The sequence below is a fragment of the Condylura cristata genome, unplaced genomic scaffold (assembly GCF_000260355.1).
Source record: "Condylura cristata isolate star-nosed mole 26May11 unplaced genomic scaffold, ConCri1.0 scaffold00027, whole genome shotgun sequence".
Classification (NCBI taxonomy): Eukaryota; Metazoa; Chordata; class Mammalia; order Eulipotyphla; family Talpidae; genus Condylura; species Condylura cristata.
In genome coordinates this window covers 16,208,729-16,227,065 of record NW_004567128.1, presented here as the reverse complement: position 1 = coordinate 16,227,065, position 18,337 = coordinate 16,208,729, and the positions used below count along the sequence as shown (strand labels likewise).

Sequence of the window (18,337 nt, the reverse complement as noted above, 5' to 3'; positions counted from 1 at the left end):
GCTTAGACCTTCTACATTCCCCCCAACTCACATTCAATTCTTTACCATAATCTATAAAAATACTATATCTGTTAATATTTTAAATCCATGTATATAATTGGAAATGAGTGTTGCATTGTCCTCCATATATTAAAACTGAGAGCATTAATGGAGTCTTAAATTGTTTTGGTTACTTGCTGCAGTGATATATGAAAGCAAATGGTTTGCTTTGCTAACTTTTTAAGTAATAAAAAAAAACATTCATGCTAACATGAACCTAATCATTTTCTTTACTACTGCTCTTAAATTATTTTTAAATGTAACAGGAAAAATAAGGTTTTTGGAGCCTTCAATATTTGGCCAAAGGGTTCCACCTCAACCTCTAACACAAACTAATTGCTGTAGACAAATGGTCAAGAGGGCAATTATAATCTTTCAGGCATCATTTCCTCAGATATAAGCTGCAAAGTGACAGCATCATTAGTCATTTTCAATTACAGTCAATCACAACCAGGATGTTTCATTTTCCCAGCTGTTTTGTTGTTAATTAACTAGATTAAGCTGTTTTTCCCCCTCCCTATAGTCTGCGCTACTGCCAACATCAACATCGTAACATTTCCAAGAACTTCCTTAGGGTTTATGTTTGTTTGTTTGTTTTTGCCTGGTAATGTTCAACATACTACAGCAGAGTTGTGTCTGAAGACACATATGTGGGATAGCAGATCAATTGTCCTATTGGTCAAAATGTTATAATTATTACAATTATAACACTATTTGGATTGAATAAATTGTCTTTCAGGCTTAAGGTTTCACCTACTGGCACAACTTGTTTGCACTATCAAAGATCAATACAAAGATAAAAGGTGGGTGTCTGTTCCCTCAAATGAGCAGCCTGAGCGTGAATAATTTCCATGTCAGTGATAACAGAAAAAGTTGGAAGAGCATTTATCAAAAGGCAAAAGCACTATCAGATTTTATAATTTATTAATATACAAGTAACAGAGCTTCATCAAAAAAAAAACATAAGTTAGCTTTACAACTGAAGAGAAAGTGTTAAAGTCTGAGAGCTTGAAAACATGCTATCACGTGTGTTTGAATATAAAGAGAATCCTACTTTCCCACTGAGAAGATAAAATTTATCATAGATTTTGAACAACTTGTAAACATAAACATTTAGGAATACGGATGAGATTGCCAAATGTCTAATTATATTTAATTTTTTAATTGAGGAGCACTTCCATATTTTAAAGCTCACATTTGATAAAATGACACCCAAATGAGAAATACTGCCTTTGCCACATTTATATTTTATGAAACAAGTTCAGTAGGACTCTTTGTATGTGTTCTCCAAGATTACAACTCTCGCTGTCTTCCTTCTAACTTACTTGAAGAATGCAACTCTTTGAATGGCTGCACGATGCTGTTAAAGCTCTTTGTCTGAGGCTACTAAGAGAGTAATTATTTTTATGATTTACTTTTTTTTATTTGTGCATACAGAACTAGGGTGCAGGCCAGAGGTACAGGGGTGGTGAGAGGATTCACCAGAGACAGAGTGGGGAGCAGAACAGACAAATCGAGGAAGTACACTGCTGAGGGGAGCAGAAGGCGGGTCTGTGCCATGTGGGTCACCTCCAGGGCCGGGGATTGAACTTGCACTGAAGCGGCTGTGGCCAGCTTGCAGTGCTGTGTCCTAACCCATTGCACTGCCAGGGAGGGCCTAAGGACATAATTATAATGTAAAAGTTTGTGTTCTATTTTGTTGTGTTCTCATTTTTTTTCCCGATGCCTAATTTGGTCCACCTATATTCCTCCAATAAGTGAGATCATCCACGACAGATTTTTTTCCTTCTGATTTATTTTGCTAAGCATAATTCCTTCTAGCTCCATCCATGGAGGGAGAGAGATTAAAACAAAGGAGGGGAGAGCATAGGGACTGTGGTGATGGTGCACAGGTGAACTGGTGGTGGGAATTCTGTGGATACTACATCTGAGAAAAAAAGCAAGCACTTAAAAAATAAACGATTTTATATATGTGTGTGTGTATGTATGCATATATATGCATATATGTATGTATATACATATATATGTGTGTATATATATAAGGGAAGGAAAAAATAAACACAAGTATTTTTTGATCTGGGGAAAAAAAAGTTTAGATGCCTTCGTGGTGGGTGTAGTAACAGGGTAACATATATCTGAAGAGATGTGATCTTATACTTGAGTGTTGTAAACCAATCTAACCTCAGTACAATAAAATTAAAAACAAACAAAACCATTTAGCTTTTTGCAGCAAAGGAGAAAGCAGTCCAGCTTGGCTGTGAGGAATCTCAGTAATGGGGCATTCCAAAGAGCTGGCTGGAGTCAGGTGGGTGTCAGATTCTAAAAAGAAACTGGGAAAGTAGAAGCCATTTCTGGATTAGATTTTATCAAGAAATAGAGTCAATGTGGTTATCAGTATCTTCATTTTTTCCTCTTGTTTATTGAAGTAACATTGCATTATTAGTACTTTAAGTTTCAGATGTACATCGTTATAAATCAAAGTCTGTATACCCTCATTTAGTTCAATACTTAACTCCATTCTAAACGTCATCATCATTACCTACCTGTTTTCCCAGTCTTAACAGTTTTTACCTGGAAGGTGAGGAGATTAAAGCAGGTCAGAGTTATCACTCTTCACGAAGCAATAGTGCTTCATATTAGTGATTTTTGTGGTAGCAGAGTGGCCTGGTCCACATATAGTTTGTTTTCTGTGACTTTTTACATTCAACTGGACCATCATCCCTACCTAGCTCCACCTACATTTTTCACTTTCTCAGTACTGTCACTGGAAGTTTTAGCCCAATTTCACTGTCCAGTCACAAAGAGTTAGGAGAGGGATTCTTTTTATTTTTTCTATTATGATTTAGTTTTGATCACCCTGTCAGGATAACTTCTTGTTTCACTTTTAAAAACTATCTTTGAAAGCCTTGTTAACAACAGCTTTTGCCATGAGTTATAATTTGTAAAATGGTTTATCAACTAATGCATTTGTTTTTATTAACCAATTCTGTCAGATGGCTTTTATATATATCACAAACTCACATCTCTTGAGATCATTCCCGGCTACTGCTCAGCTTTGTAAATCAAAATAATATGATTGAGACACAAAAGATATAAAGACCAGATATGAGTTCACTTTTTTCTAAGGAAATATTTTTGGAAAATGTCTCAAATTAGACTTATTCACACTGGAGCTTGGAGCTGGGCAAGCCTTTTTGAAATTTGAATTTCTTTCCTGGCCTTCATTTTTATTAATTGAGTTTATGGAAACAGACCATACAATATTGCAATATTCACATGCATATTTACGTATATCAGCCATAGGTGGACGGGCGGGTCAGGAGAGGTCTGCCACGCCATGTGGTCACCTCCGGGGCAGGCAGGAATCGAGCTCAAGAGGAAGCGGCTTTAGATTCTCAGTGCTGTGCTTTAACCCGCTGCGCCACCAGGGAGGGCCTGTTTTGTTTTATTTTTTAAAAGATTATTTATACAGAAATGGGGTGCAAGTCAGATGTTCAGGGACATTAAGAGGCTTCACTAGAGACAGACTGGAGAGCAGAACAGCCAGATCGACAAAGTACACTGCTGAAGGGAGCAGCAGGTGAGACAGAAGAGATCTGCCATGCCATGTGGCTCACTTCCCAGGCCAGGGATCGAACTCACACGGAGGCGGCTGTGGCTAGTTTGCAGTGCTGCATCCTAACCCAGAGCGCCCGGGGGAGCCTTTTTAAATGATGCAGTCACTAATTGTATGCCAGCTGTAGTGATACACAGTGGCAGTGTATGCAGTGTTGCAAACAAAAACTAAAAAAGAATGAATTACAGGTTTAAAAGATAATGTTGACATAAGAAAATACAAGATTTTCAAATCTTCACAGTCCCAACACAAAGCTTAATATTGTATCCTACCTTGAACTAAGAAAGGAAAAATACATTCAGAAATCATCTTTTCCTGGTAATTAATTTCTGCTCTTTGTAGAAAAAGAAATTTCACATTCTGTCACGTAGCATTTAATGACTATTTTGAAACTATAGATAATGAAAATAAGACTCCTCTATAATGAAGCTAAATTTGCCATTGAAGTAAATGATGTCAGAGTTTCTCCCTCTGGGTGAAATAAAATTCCACAATATTTGTTGAGTTTTGAACTCTTGTAAGAAAAGCCTGGTATCTATATTGCGCTTAGGATATTCAAAGGTTTTAAATTCTAGAAATCGAATTAATAGTGCTTGTTAGATACTGTCCTACTGATTTTATATTTGAAATTGTCATTTAGACATATCTGATTCCCTTAAATCTGTTATAAATTATTAACATCATTAGCAAATTCCTACGTTTTGTTGTAGATTTTTATTGTGCATTGTTTGAAGTTTATTAGGTAAAAATGCTACCTTAGGGTCCTCCCTGGTGGCGCAGCGTGTTAAAGCCCAGCTCTAAGAAGCTAAAGCCACTTCAGCATGAGTTTGATCCCTGCCCCCGAGGTGATCACATGGCGCGGCAGACCTCTCCTGACCCGCCCGCTGCTCCCCTCAGCAGTGTACTTTGCCGATCTGGCTGTCCTTCTCCCCACTCTGTCTCTGGTGAATCCTCTCACGGCCCCTGCACCTCTGGTCTGTACCTCAGTTCTGTATGCATAAATTAATAAATCTTAAAAAAATGCTGCATTAATGTGTAGGCAAATACTTTGCAACCCAAAAGAACTTTATAACCTACCAGAAAAGATGAGAGAATAGAAAGGCACATACCAAAGAAACAAAAGGAAAACCAATGAACAAAATAGAACTTCCGTAATACCCAAATGGTCAATTTCAACTCCAAAGTACAGCAGGTGCTTTGGAGAAAGATGTTTGTGACCAGCTGAAACAAATTCTGCATTTTTTTTGTAAATGATGTAATTTGTTAATAATTATGATAGAACTGAGATCAAACACTTGGCAACTTACCTGCATTGTTGACACTTTGCCATGATATCCTCATATAGTACATCGTGGGTAGTACTTGTTTTAATTTCTACAAGTGAAATTATGGTAATACTTCATTTACCCACCTGGAAATAACAATGGGCAAGATAACATTTGAGTAAATGTATAGACTGTTTTTGAGTTTCTGTATTAACAAAACATGTTATTTTTAGGATAACCAAAACCTAGTCCTTTAAGCATGGAAATATTTTCATTTTAACAAAAGCTTTTATTAACTATCTTCTGTTTTGCTTCATTAAGCACTGCATAATAACTAACCAACAATTTTATAGAACTTTCCAGTTCACAGAATTCTTTTCACATAAAATATCTCATTTAGTTTCTCTAAAAAGCTATGAGTTAGGTGCTAGTGTTATATCCACATTTCAAGGATGATAAATCTGAGTGAACTATCTGATTTGCCAAGGATCATATGACTCAGAGTAATGATTGAGGACTGTAATCCAGAACCTCTGGTTTTTAAAACACAATGTAGTTTAAACTTTTCTCACTTTTCAGAAGTGTCATGGTAAGCAACACTTACTGTTCTGTTTTGGCATACAATGATCCACATGAAACATAATAAAGTTCAATACAGATCTCTGTTTCTTCAGTTAAGAACCAAATGGGGCCCTCCCTGGTAGCGCAACAGGTTCCACTGCAATGTAGGTTCCATCCCCAGCCAAGAAGCTGGCTCACATGGCATGGCAGACCCCTCCTGTCTTGCCCGCTGCTCCCCTCAGCAGTGTGTTTCGGTGCATCAGCGTGTTCTGCTCCCCACTCTGTCTCTGGTGACTCCTCTCACACCCCTGCACCTCTGGAATGTGCCCTAGTTCTTGTGTGTATAAACAAATATATGGATATGGATATTTTAAAGAACCAAATGAAGGAGTTTTTAGGAGCCAGATTGCAGATTGTAAGAAAACATATACCTTGAAATATCAGAATCAAGCTCACTACAGTGAGGAGCTCACACTATAAGAAAGTGGAACCGAAGCCAACTGTAAGAGCAGCGAACTCCCATCTCTTCTCACCCACTCACTCTGGGGCCATATGCTTATTAGTGGAACAGTGGGCAGATCCCCGCCGTACTTAAAACCTTCTCTCTCTCTCCCTTGCCCCCTCTCTCCCGTTCTCCCCCTCATTCTCTTACCCCCCCCCACTTTTTCTGTCTCTCCTTTCCCTCTTCGTTCTCCCTCTCTCTGTGTTGGTGACTTCCTGTCCTTTAAATGATATATGATGAGCTGTATGTTGAGTTGTTACTTCTCCAAAGAGTGAGTGAGACTACTACATTTTTTAATGATCTGCTTCTGTAATTACCACTTCCTTCTTATGTATCGCTGCTTTCTGTTATCAACATAGTTACTTGGAGCTGCTTGGAATATTCTATTCTTTGAAGTCACCCAAACTTCACAGGGGAACTGAAAGAACAAATATGTTTTTTCACTAGCCTTATAGAATATTTGTTTTCATTATTTAGTTCTGATGTCAGAATGGAAAAATATTGTCACTGTATCATGACTTCCAGTGGTAGTTTTCCTAGTTTATCAGAGGTATGTTTGCTTTTGGATTCAAGGCTTATGTTTTAATAAATAAAGAGTTCTGTTCATTGATGTTGTAGTAAATGTTTATCAACATGCACTCTAGGAGAAAAAAAAAATTAAAAACCCCAACTTGACATGATGTCAGATACAACAAATAGATAGATCCTCAAGAATACAGATGATTGTTAGATTGAAAATTATGACTTTATATTATTTGTTATGTTGTTCTTAATATATGTTATTTAATTATAGATTTGCATCTTTTGATTTTTATTAATGGTTGTGTTAAAAATCAATTCACGAGATTCTTGAAATATGACAGTAATATTGCTCCTTCCATTGTATGTCCTACTTTATCATTGTAAAATATGTAAAATTATTAGTAAGTGTATTTCAAATTTGTAAAGCCTATATCAGGCTATATATCTGTTGTTTAACTTTATACAAAAATCCAGGCTGTGTTTTTCAGCTCTGTATATACGTAATTCTAGGCACAACTAGCTTGGTGATTTTAACTATGGCATATAATTCTTGAGCAGCTTTCGTCCTATTCAGTTGCCCCCGTCCTTTACCTGGGCACAGGTTGGCCTCCAGTCCCACATTTTAAAATTATTTATTTATTTATGTATACAAGACCTTGGGTGTAGGCCAGAGGTACAGGGGTGAGAGGATTCACCAGAGACAGAGTGGGGAGCAGAACAGGCAGGTTGACGAAGCACACTGCTGAGGGGAGCAGCAAGCGAGACAGGAGAGGTGTGCTGTGCCCTGTGGGTCAGCTCCCTGGCTGGGGATCGAACTCGTGCTGCAGCAGCTGCCAGACAGCTTCATAGCATTGCACTTTAACTCATTGTGCTACCAGGAAGGGCCAAACTCCTGCTTCTTTAGATGAATATTTCATTGCAGTTCATTCCATTGTTGTTAGCACTTTGGAAGTAAAGGCTCTCCCCCTTCAGGCGTAATATCCATAGTGCACACTGTCTAGGCACCTTTTAAATCCTCTGCCCTTGGGAAACTGAATCAAACTCCTCTTGCAGACACAAGTAAGGAATTGTGACCAGAAGGGCTTATTTAATTTTTAAATTTTATGTGTGTCTGTGTTTCTGGTTGCAAACACCAGTTGAAACTGAAGTCGTAACTCTTTTTTCTTTATTTTAAATTTTAATTAAGTATATTATTTAATATCAGTGGCTACTTCCTATATTTAACATATTTACATTTATTTTTATGTACTCCATCAATGCACCCATAGCCATACCCCACTTTCCCTTCCCTCATTTATATTCTTTTTTTTTTTGCTGAGTTTAAGATTTATTTTGACTATTATTTGCATATGAATGTATTTTGATATTTTTATTCCACAGATGAGTAAAACCATTCAATCTGTAGCTATGACTTTTAAAGAATACTTTTTTTTTTCTGTTTTCTTCCTTAGAAATTTTTATTTTGTATTTCCTTGTTGAGGTTACATTGGATTGCAACACTATGTGATTCAGAGACACAGGAGACCCTCCCTGGTGGTGCAGTGGGTTAAAGCACAGCACTGCAAAGCTAAAACCACTCAGCATGGGTTCGATCCTCAGCCCCAGAGGTGATCCACATGGTCCAGCAGACCTCTGCTATCTTACCCACTGCTCCCTTCAGCAGCATACTTCGTCAGTCAGCCTGTTCTGCTCCCCACTCAGTCTCTGGTGACTCCTCTTACCCCCTGCACCTCTGGCCTTTACCACAGTTATTGTATGCATGAATAAATCTTTTAAAAAAGAAAGAAAATCTGATCATCTTACTTGGCAAGATCTTAATATATTGTTCATGAATTTGACCTCATCATTTCAGACATTTACATATAAAAAATTATGTTTTCTTAAAAAAAAAATCTGGATACCTCTTGTCTTGTTGCCTTTAAAGATGCTCTTCCTTTTTTCCTGGATGCCTTTTCTCTACAAGCTGCCAAATTTCACCTTCCTTAAAAATTGCCAGTCATCATTACTGTGTTAGTGTTTTGGGGTAACCTGACTGATCGCTGCAGGCAGTTAATCTGTTCCACAAATGTGACTTGTTCAAACTATGATTATTTCATAAAATCTCTGTTTCATTTATTTACATTTCTACCTTACCTATAAGTATATGAATGTATTATAAGTTTAATAACTAACCCAAACAATTGCGCAGAACAGCAGCTGAATATTATCTCTAGAATGAATAAGAAACCAATGGATGTTTTTACTAAAATCGGCATGAACTTAACAATCATCATTAAAGTCACAACAGTATATAATAAACAGTGCAATTGTTAAACTGATTTCTTACCATTACCATTTACTCAAAGGCTCTTTAAAGAGTGTGCGATTTCTAGCACTTTCAGGTTTGGTTCTTCAGACCCAAAATGCAGTTTCTGTTAATGTATTCATTATTTCCAAATCCAGCATCAGTAAAATCATTTGTTTTCCTCACAACACAAACATTAGAATTTACAGCTGTATGAATATTCTATGGCAAAAGTTTTCAAAAGTAGTTCTATTGGGTCCTCCCTGGTAGCGCAGTGGGTTAGAATGCAGCATTGCAAGCTAGCTGCAGCCACTTAAGTCTGAGTTTGATCCCCAGACCTGGAGTTGACCCACATGGTGCAGCAGACCTTTCCTGTCTTGCCCACTGCTCCCCTCAACAGTGTTTTAGTGGTTCTGCCTGTTCTTCTCCCCACTCTGTCTCTGGTGAATCCTCTCACCACCCCTGCATCTGTAGCCTGTACCCCAGTTCTGTATAAATAAATCTTAAAAAAAGAGCCCTACTACTTCTTTCAAATTAACAAAAAATTGCAATCGCTTAACACAGTAAGAGTGATTTTCTTGTGTGTGTAACAGTTGAGTGTGTGTGTTCCTGGCCAGCAGTTTTCCTGTATATAATATTATAGGTTCTTTCCATTGAGTGGTTCTGCATTTCCTTTTGAGCCTTTCTCAAGTGAGATTACACAAGATAATTAAATGAAGTCCTATAGATAAGTGTTTCATTATTTTTGCTAAGGATGATATATATCTAGACCTTTGTGCTTATATAACTCACTAAGTATAATAGATGACTTAGGCTTGCTCCTGGGCATTCAGCATCAACTGGAAAATTGTTAGAAAATCAGATTCCTGAGCCCCACCCAAGACCTACTGAATCTAAATATCTGGATTTGTGACCAGGCAATTAGTAGTTTAAGAACATCTTCAGGGATTCTGATGGTCCCAAAGTATGAGAACCAGTATTTTCCGGTATTAGGACTTAACTCCCCTCTCTCTATCCATCGAGAATGTTTTAGAGTCCTAGGGCCATAGAGTCCTCTTCCGGCTGAAAGAGAAAGCCAGTAGAAGGAGAAAGGAAATATGGAACCTCACTCATTTAAAAAGCCTCAGCCCAGGCCCTCCCTGGTGGCGCAGCAGGTTAAAGCACAGCACTGAGAATCTGAAGCCGCTTCCGCATGAGTTCGATTCCCGCCTGCCCCGGAGGAGACCACATGGCGTGGCAGACCTCTCCTGACCCGCCCGCTGCTTCCCTCAGCAGTGTACTTTGTAGGTCTGCCTGTTCTGCTTCCCACTCTGTCTCTGGTGAAGCCTCTCACCGCCCCTGAGCCTCTGGCCTGTACCCCAGTTCTGTATGCACAAATAAATAAATCTAAAAAAAAAAAAAAAGCCTCAGCCCAAAACAGACAGACACCACAGTCTACTGGCAGTAAATAATCATACGGCTACCAGTGGTGTCCAGAAACTATCCTGTCTCTATTCATGAGGGCCTGTTGTCAATGATTCAGGTATTCTGTGAGCCATTTCACATTATCTGTGTAATTTAACATTGGCCTCAGTAGATGTATTTACACCACAGAAATTGGTAAACACTAAAATCAGGGTGCCGGATTTTTTTTTCTAGAGAGCCACTTGGTAAATACCGATGAATATGCCCTTGACCATAGACTAACATGGCTGACTCCACATGGAGCTCGCAGCTGAAATGGCCCTCCGCATTGCCCTGTTTTGAACCACATTGGTACAGGCTTAAACCTACCCCTTGACTAGTCATCAACTGAGGGCTTCCCTGGAAAGGGCATTGTCTGCAAGTGAGACTATCCCTGCTGGCAACAGAAGGAGCTTTTGTACCATCTGAGACAAGACTCCTTTCTTGACGCGGACTCTTATAAACATGTACCACAGCCCTTTGCTCCAAAAGATTTTCGTCTAATTGACTGGGGCTGAGCCAGGACATTAGGATTTTGTAAACATTCTCTGGTTTTATACTGCAGCAACACTAGATACTACTATTTACAAGACTCATGGCAATTAATTTTTTTTTGTTTATTTGTTATCCTATCCTTAATGCTTGCATTCTACTTCCTTTTAAGAAAATTGTGCCTGTGCACAGCAAACAATCGGTAATGATTTATAGGTTGGGTGGCTAAAATAATTATACCTTAGAAAGGAATTCTGTGCAAACACATTCATTTACAAGTAAAATATAATAGAAATGCAGTAACATATTCATAAAATGAATTAATAACTTAGTGAATTAAATTATCTGCTAGGTGTTAATCAAATAACATGTATATGCTTTTCTATTAAAGAGGAAGTTAGAAGAGCTGAACTCTGAGTGGAAGGCGGTAAATCATTTACTTCGAGAACTAAGGGCAAAGCAGCCTGGCCCGGCTCCTGGACTGGCCACCATTGGTTCCTGTAAGTATACTGGATCACATTCTCTTTGACTAGAACCATTTGCCCAAAAGTAGAACTGTGAAGTGATATCAGAGTGAAAGGGAAAATCTGTTGCAATTCTGAAAACTTGCATACACCTTTGTGTTCCTTACTAAGCAAAACATCTTACAGTAGATTCCTTAGAAATGGATTTTGATTGAATGTTGGGCAACAGAAATATAGTGGTGCATGTTCTTCAAACATAGACCTGCAGGGAAGAAGGTTTGGCGGGTGCAGATAGCGAAAGAGGCTGAAGGGGTGATTTGATTCAACAGAAGCTTCAGTCAGGTTCACAAGGCCTTGAGTCTGGACAGACTCCACAGAGCTCCCTGGATAATGGGGAGAGGACCTGACCTTTCTATTCTGAACAAGTCAGTCGTTGACTTAGGCTGCCTGCGGGGGAATAAAACCTTTGAAGGGTAGTCTGGTGCCTATGGCAATTCCTAGTTGGGGACATGATAACAACTGGTAGCATAACAACTCAGTAGCAGGGATGGGTGTATTGTCCCTAAAGAGGTGACTGTGGCATGAAGCCCTTGTGTACCCCTCAAAACAAAATACACAGGATTCTATCTCAGTAACACTTGTAACATTTAGACAAACATTTAGACAATATTCTTCACATATTCCTCAACCTTCCACTACCTCTAAAACCACAGAAACACACATGGTTCTCCTCTCACTTCTTCCTGCCCCATTTGAAAACCATCTCTGTACAAGAGAACAGATAATGGACCGTGACTACCATGAGCCAACTTGGAGGAGGACTGTTGCTTCATTTAGCTATAGTTTCAACTTTTGTTCTTACTTCATATTTTTGGTCTATTTTTTTCACTTTCTATTCACTTATTAATAGAGAATATGCATAAAATCTCATGGCCATGCTAACGCTGACTTTGAATCTCAGGGGAAAGAAGCCAGGAAACTTCTTTGCTGTACCAATTCTATAATTAGGCAGAACTAAAAACATCTTTGGATTTTTTTTTTTGCCTTGTCTACTTTTCAAAGATCAAATGATTGAAGTACTAAAGCATGATGACTAGTTCTGCAAGTGAAGTTGATTTTTATTTTATATCAAGTAGAAACATCACGCACTGGAAAGATCACAGCCAGGGTAGGATAATGATAATTCAATAGGAGGAATAAATAGTGCTTAGGTTGAAAAAGGCCAGGCTCGGGACAGTGTGTCTCATACACCCCCTGGGGCTTCTAAGCAGTCATCAGAGTTAGATTTAACAACACTGGAGTGTTGAGAAAGATAAACATGCATCCGCTTTTTTTTTTTTTTAAGCTTCTTGTCAATCTGGGACACAAAATTGCTATATCAGGGCTTATATTCAACTAATGATAGCATTTTTTTTGTATGACCTGCAAGCATTCGTTCCCTCTGAACATATACATAGTTTGTTCCTCTGTAATCAGGCATTATTATTTGTTCTCTAACTTTCTGTGGTATGCTCAATTTCAGACTCTGCATCTTTAAAGAAATTGGGTTCCAGTAATTTGTGTATATATTTATTGAACTTGGTGTCTGCTACCATTTAAGGGCCTTTTACACATGATAGGAAGGTTCGAGAGCCAGGACACAGAAATCTACCTAGACTTGAAGTACCTGAGTATAACTATAATGTTTCTCATGGAAAAATACATTCAAAGTTTCACTTATTTTATTTCCAGGAACATATATAATTCATGCACGTAATAAATATTTATTGTGTAGCATCTCTGTATTGGGCATCATACTAGGTGTTTAATATGCTGCATCGAATAAGATAATGTCCCTCCTTTCATGAAACATAGGTTCTGAAAAGAAAAGAAAGATAATAAGCCAATAAAGAGAAAAACAGATTATGCTTTAATATTGTTAAGCGGTAGAGAGTCCACAGAGGAGTGTCAAATGTGTACTTGTTAGAAATGCAGACTCCTGGGCTCTGTTCCAATCCTAATGCACGAGGAACTGCATTTTCATTAGGATGCCCAGATGAGCTATGAGCACACTGATGTTCAAGAGATGCAGTTAAAGAGAACAGGAAAGCAGGGTATGAGGAGGAGGGAGCAGGAATGTGGGTGTGCTTGTCGATAATGATAATGTTGTCAGGGAAGTTTTGTATTAAGAGAACACATAGGATCAGAAAGCTGATGCAAGTGAACCACGTGATATCTGGGGGAAGGTATTCCAGGCAGACATGGAAGTGAAATGAGGACTTGACATGGAATGAGATGGTGGGGTGCTCAGGAGGCCAGTAAGGCCACCGCAGCAGAAGAGGTGACCAGCGTGCCGGGCTGCAGGCTCCTGCCTGCATCCTAAGACCCGCTCCTAAGAGTCTCCTCTCCCACTACTGCTCCTTGTCTTGTCTCCACTCCTTCCACGTTAATGCCATCATGAAAAGTCTGGAATGTCCACAGCCCCAAGCCCCTAGTGATGGCTGCTGGAGTTGGAGCCTGAGCTAGAGAAGAACTGAGGGAACGAGGGATGTTCTCAAGAGCAAAGGCTTTCCATCCCCAGTAGCAAGTTGCCCCAGAGCTGGGCATAAGTAAAAGTGAAATGCACAAAAGTTAAAGAAGAATCAGGTGGGAGTTGGGTACATCCACAGATGCTTTTGTTCAAATAAAACATCTCATTTCTTTAATGATCATACTAACAAATGGTTCATATTCCTGATTTAAAGTTAAACTGAAAAAGCAATAATTAACAAAATCTAATTTGTACTACAGTTCTGCTATATGATTATGATTCTGTGTACTATATTGTAGTGTGGATGTAAAATTCATTGTAATTTTTTTCCATTGCACTCATATTGTTGCACCAGCTGGTCTTACATCTAAGTCTTTATTCTCAAAAACATTCCAGAGGATCCATGCTTACACACCTTTTTTTTTTTAAGATTTATTTATTTATGCATACAGAACTGGGGTACAGACCAGAGGTGCAGGGGCGGCGAGAGGATTCACCAGAGACAGAGCGGGGAGCAGAACAGGCAGATCGACGAGTTACGCTGCTGAGGGGAGCAGCGGGCGGGTCAGGAGAGGTCTGCCACGCCATGTTGTCACCTCCAGGGCAGGCAGGGATCGAACTAATGATGTAGTGGCTGTAGTTTCTTAGTGCTGTGCTTTAATCCACTGAGCCACCAGGGAGGACCCTATACACAGTTTTGTTTGTTTGTTTTGTTTTTTGTTTTTTAATTTAAGGTAAGGCTCCTAAGGCTCACCTTAATAGGTATCTAGCTAGCTCAAGGCCACACAGCTGTGAAGGGGTGGAGGGGCTGATGCAGGATTCCAATCCATGTATGTCAGGCTCCAAAGCCTGTGTTCTGTTTTGTTTGTTTTTCACTGTGCTTTGCACTATCTCTGTTGAAGAACCCAATGGCAATTCCAGATATAGAGGCAGCTATCCAGTAGTAAATGTTCTTTAACTTTTTCTTGGATGTATGGGGAGTAAAAGTCAAATAGGTTTTTGTGTCTTTTCTGCTAAAGAAGTTTTGTTTATTCCATTGCAGTATTTCTTTTATTATTGTTATTAATGAGCAATGTTGCATTGTGTCTTTATGTAAGTTTCAGGAGTTGAAGAAATCAGTTTCCTTTTTTTGAGTTTTTGAATCTAGAATAATCATTGAAATTATCATCTGCCTGAATATCATTCTTTTATCTATGTGGAAACCAAGACTTAGACTTTTTTATGTACTAAACTAAATTCCTTATGGTTGCTTATTTAAATTAAATAAGGACGAGGTGATACTGCCTCAGCTGTCTAAATTGTTTCAATCTGCAGAACAAATTGGCATGATTGGGCATTTTTTTTTTTTGCCCTCATTGTTGTGTGGATATGTGAAGTCTAGCAGTTATTTGACTCTGCATAAAAATGGCCCACAACATAGTGGCTTAAAACAGTAGTTGTTTACTTGGTCATGAATCTGTGGGTCTGCAGTTTGGGATCTAGTGAGCTGGATGGTTATTCTGAAGGTCTTGCTTGAAGTCACTCGTGCGCGAGCAGTTCTCCGGCCACCACACTGGAGCTGGATGGTCTAACATGGATTTGTTCAACTATATGAACTCTGACTGTTAGCTGTGGGACGTGGTCTAGTTGTTTTGATTGGGCTTCATTATATGGCATTCATTAGGGCAGTGTTTTTGGAGGGTGAGAGTAAGAATTCAAATCTGCAAGATCTCTTGATGCCTAGACGCTGGAATTCATACAAGATCACTTCTGCTACATCCTATTGGTCACAGAAAATTGTAAGGCAAGCCCAGATTCAGGGCTAGATTTGGACTTCACCTTTTGAAGGGAGAAACTGCAATGCCATTGTAAAGGGTCAGTCCTAAAGGCCTGGCAGTCTTTATTGTGAGCATCTTTACCTAAACCACTACCCTCAGCAGAAGGAAGAAAGCAGAGATGAGCATGTAGGATATGTACAATGTCAGCAGTTCTCAAACCTTACCTGGAACAACAGTCACTAGTTTCTTATTAAAGCTGGGTTTCAACTCCAGAGTTATTCAATCAGTAGTTCCAGAGGAAGGTCTAAGAATGTGTGTCTCTGTAGAGTCCTGAAATGACACTAATGCTGCTGTTTTTAGAACTGCTCTTTAAGAAGAACTACAATTGGCCCATCATGAGTAAGGAAGAAAGTCCTTGTTCCTGCCTAAGGGATGGACTGGAATTCGAGTAACAGCCAGTGCTGTGAAGACCAAAGGGAACTCCATGTTAGTTCAGTGACCCTGCTTCTCCCCAGCCTCCAAGGACTTTGTAGTTTGGGAGTTCAAGGAGATAGACAGCACACCTCATACAGCAGTTTTTGCCCCACAGAGTAGTTTAGAGACCAGTGTGGAGAATAACTACATTTATGTGAAATTCCTCTAGAGAGTCTCAAAAACATTTAGGTAGACAGGACTTTTGCATGCGATTGAAGGCCTACATAGCAGATGGAGGCAAAGAGCCAGCGAATCTGGTTGTAAATGTCACCGAGAATCCTTTCTTATCCACAAGCTGCTGGGTCTGAGAACATTCACATTCCACAATACCCGATTTAGCTTTTTCAGAAGGAATCACATATAGACTATACTTACTGTGAAGACTCCAAGTCAGGCTATGAGAGTTCTTCAAGGGCCCCCGAGTAACAGCTATGAGAAGAATGGCCATTGTGTAGAGACATATAGAAGTGCCAGCTAATAGAGGCTTCTGGTTGATTAAACACTGGGAAAACCATCTCTTCCTGTAATTAATTTTGGAGAGAGCAAATCTCAAGTGTAATTAGGAAAGTGCTGCCTTGGAGGTCAAGAAGTCTAAATTCTAATCTCAGTTGCGCTACCAAATAGATAAGGAGTCAAAATACTCATTTCATAAAGAGCTAGAGAGTGGATATTTTCATTTTTGTGGGTCATGCCATCACTTTGTCATTGTGTGCTCTAAGCAGATGTACTGTCATCCAGATGTAAACACGTGGGCATGGCTGTGTTCCAGTAACACTTTATTTACACAGACTGAAAGGGGAGCAGGGAGTCATATTTCACCCTCAAGGACCTATCCACGTCCTTTCAGCATTAGGGAGTCCAGAAAGCCCCGAGGCTTCAAATGCACTACTTTGGACCCTGCCTGAGCGTCTCTGCCCTTAGAGACCCTTTTTTGGTATCATTTACAGAATATTTGTAAATTATTTAATTCTTTCTATTAACTTATTTTTTATTGAGGAGACCTTGCTTCACAACACTGTGATTCAGAGGCAGAGGAACACACCTCACCTATCACCAAAGCATCCATAATCCTTCACCGTATTCCATTTACCCTTTGCCCTGTGTTTCCCCCTCCTTCCCTTTTTGTATCGTCAATTTTTTTAAGATTTTTTTTATTTATTTATGCATACAGAACTAGGGTACAGGCCAGGGGTGCAGGGACGGCAAGAGGATTCACCAGAAACACAGTGGGGAGCAGAACAGGCAGCTCAACAAAGTTCCACTGTTGAGGAGAGCACCAGGCAAGACTGGAGAGGTCTGCGCCATGTGGATCACCTCTGTGGTGGAGATGACACTCGCACTGATGTGGCCACGGCTTGGCTTAGCTTCACAGTGCAGTGCTCCAACCTGCTCTGCCACCAGGGAACACCCCATCTCGTAGCCTCAATTCTACAGTCATACCTCCAGAGCGTGTTTTGCTTTGATTTTGTTGAACCCTTTGCTTTGTTTTTCTCTATTTCACATATAAGTGAAACCATCCAGCATCTGTCTTTCTCCTTCATCGCTCCACCCACACTGTTGAAAATAGCAAAAGTCCATTTTTGGTTTTATTGAAGATTTATTTGTTTATTGAGGGGTACAAGCCCAAGGTGCAGAGGAGGTGAGAGGCTTCATCAGAGACAGAGCGGGGAACAGAACAGGCAGATCGACGAAGTACACTGCTCAGGGGAGCAGGAGAGGTCTGCCATGCCATGTGGGTCACCTCCAGGGCAGGGAATCAAATTCATACTGAAGCAGCTGCAGCTAGCTTGCAGTGCTGCCTCCCAACCCACTGTGCCACCAGGGAGGGCCCCATTTTTATTTTTAATGGCTGAGTAGTACTCCAGTGTGTATATATACCTTCTTCTAACCCACTCTTCTGTTCTTGGACACTTAGGTTGTTTCCATAATGCGATTGTAAATAGTGCCACAATGAACATAGGTATGCATGTATCACAGGATAAGGTTCCCCACTTGCAGAGCAGGTTGGAAGTATTAGGAAGAAAACATCCCTGGAGCATCAAATCAACCACTAGACAGGAGTTTCTGGATAAATGTTATGTTACTCACTCCTTGACTCTGACTTTAACAGTGCTTTCCACACCAGCCACTTCCATAAGTTAAGCCATAGTTGTCCACAGTGATTACCTGCATACGAGTGTGCACTGTTAGACATCCTTCCAATGCCACAGCTTTCTGTGATCATCTACAATTAAACTACTTGTACTCAAATCCTCATTTTAGGGTCTGCTTCTGGGTGATGTTAAATTGACACGGTGGGTCTTAGAATTAATGACATGCATATACCATTTGAATGAGTTGCCTTGCATTTCCTAAGGTAAGAAAACAAGGGATCAGAAGGTTAAATAATTTTTCCTAAGTTACGAAGCT

At 39.6% G+C, this 18,337-nt stretch overlaps 1 protein-coding gene across 2 annotated transcripts in view; it reads left to right on the top strand.

Moving 5' to 3' along the window:
• Positions 1–18,337, top strand: part of DMD (dystrophin) — a 1,782,468-nt gene that overhangs the window by 1,146,557 nt on the left and 617,574 nt on the right. For both annotated transcript variants that reach the window (XM_012730298.1, XM_012730297.1), the window contains one exon: positions 11,116–11,224. Coding sequence is in view for 1 of the 2 variants with exons in the window: in XM_012730297.1 (XP_012585751.1) it covers positions 11,116–11,224 (109 nt within the window). In the remaining variant the exon portion in view is untranslated. The remainder of the gene's footprint in view (positions 1–11,115; positions 11,225–18,337) is intronic.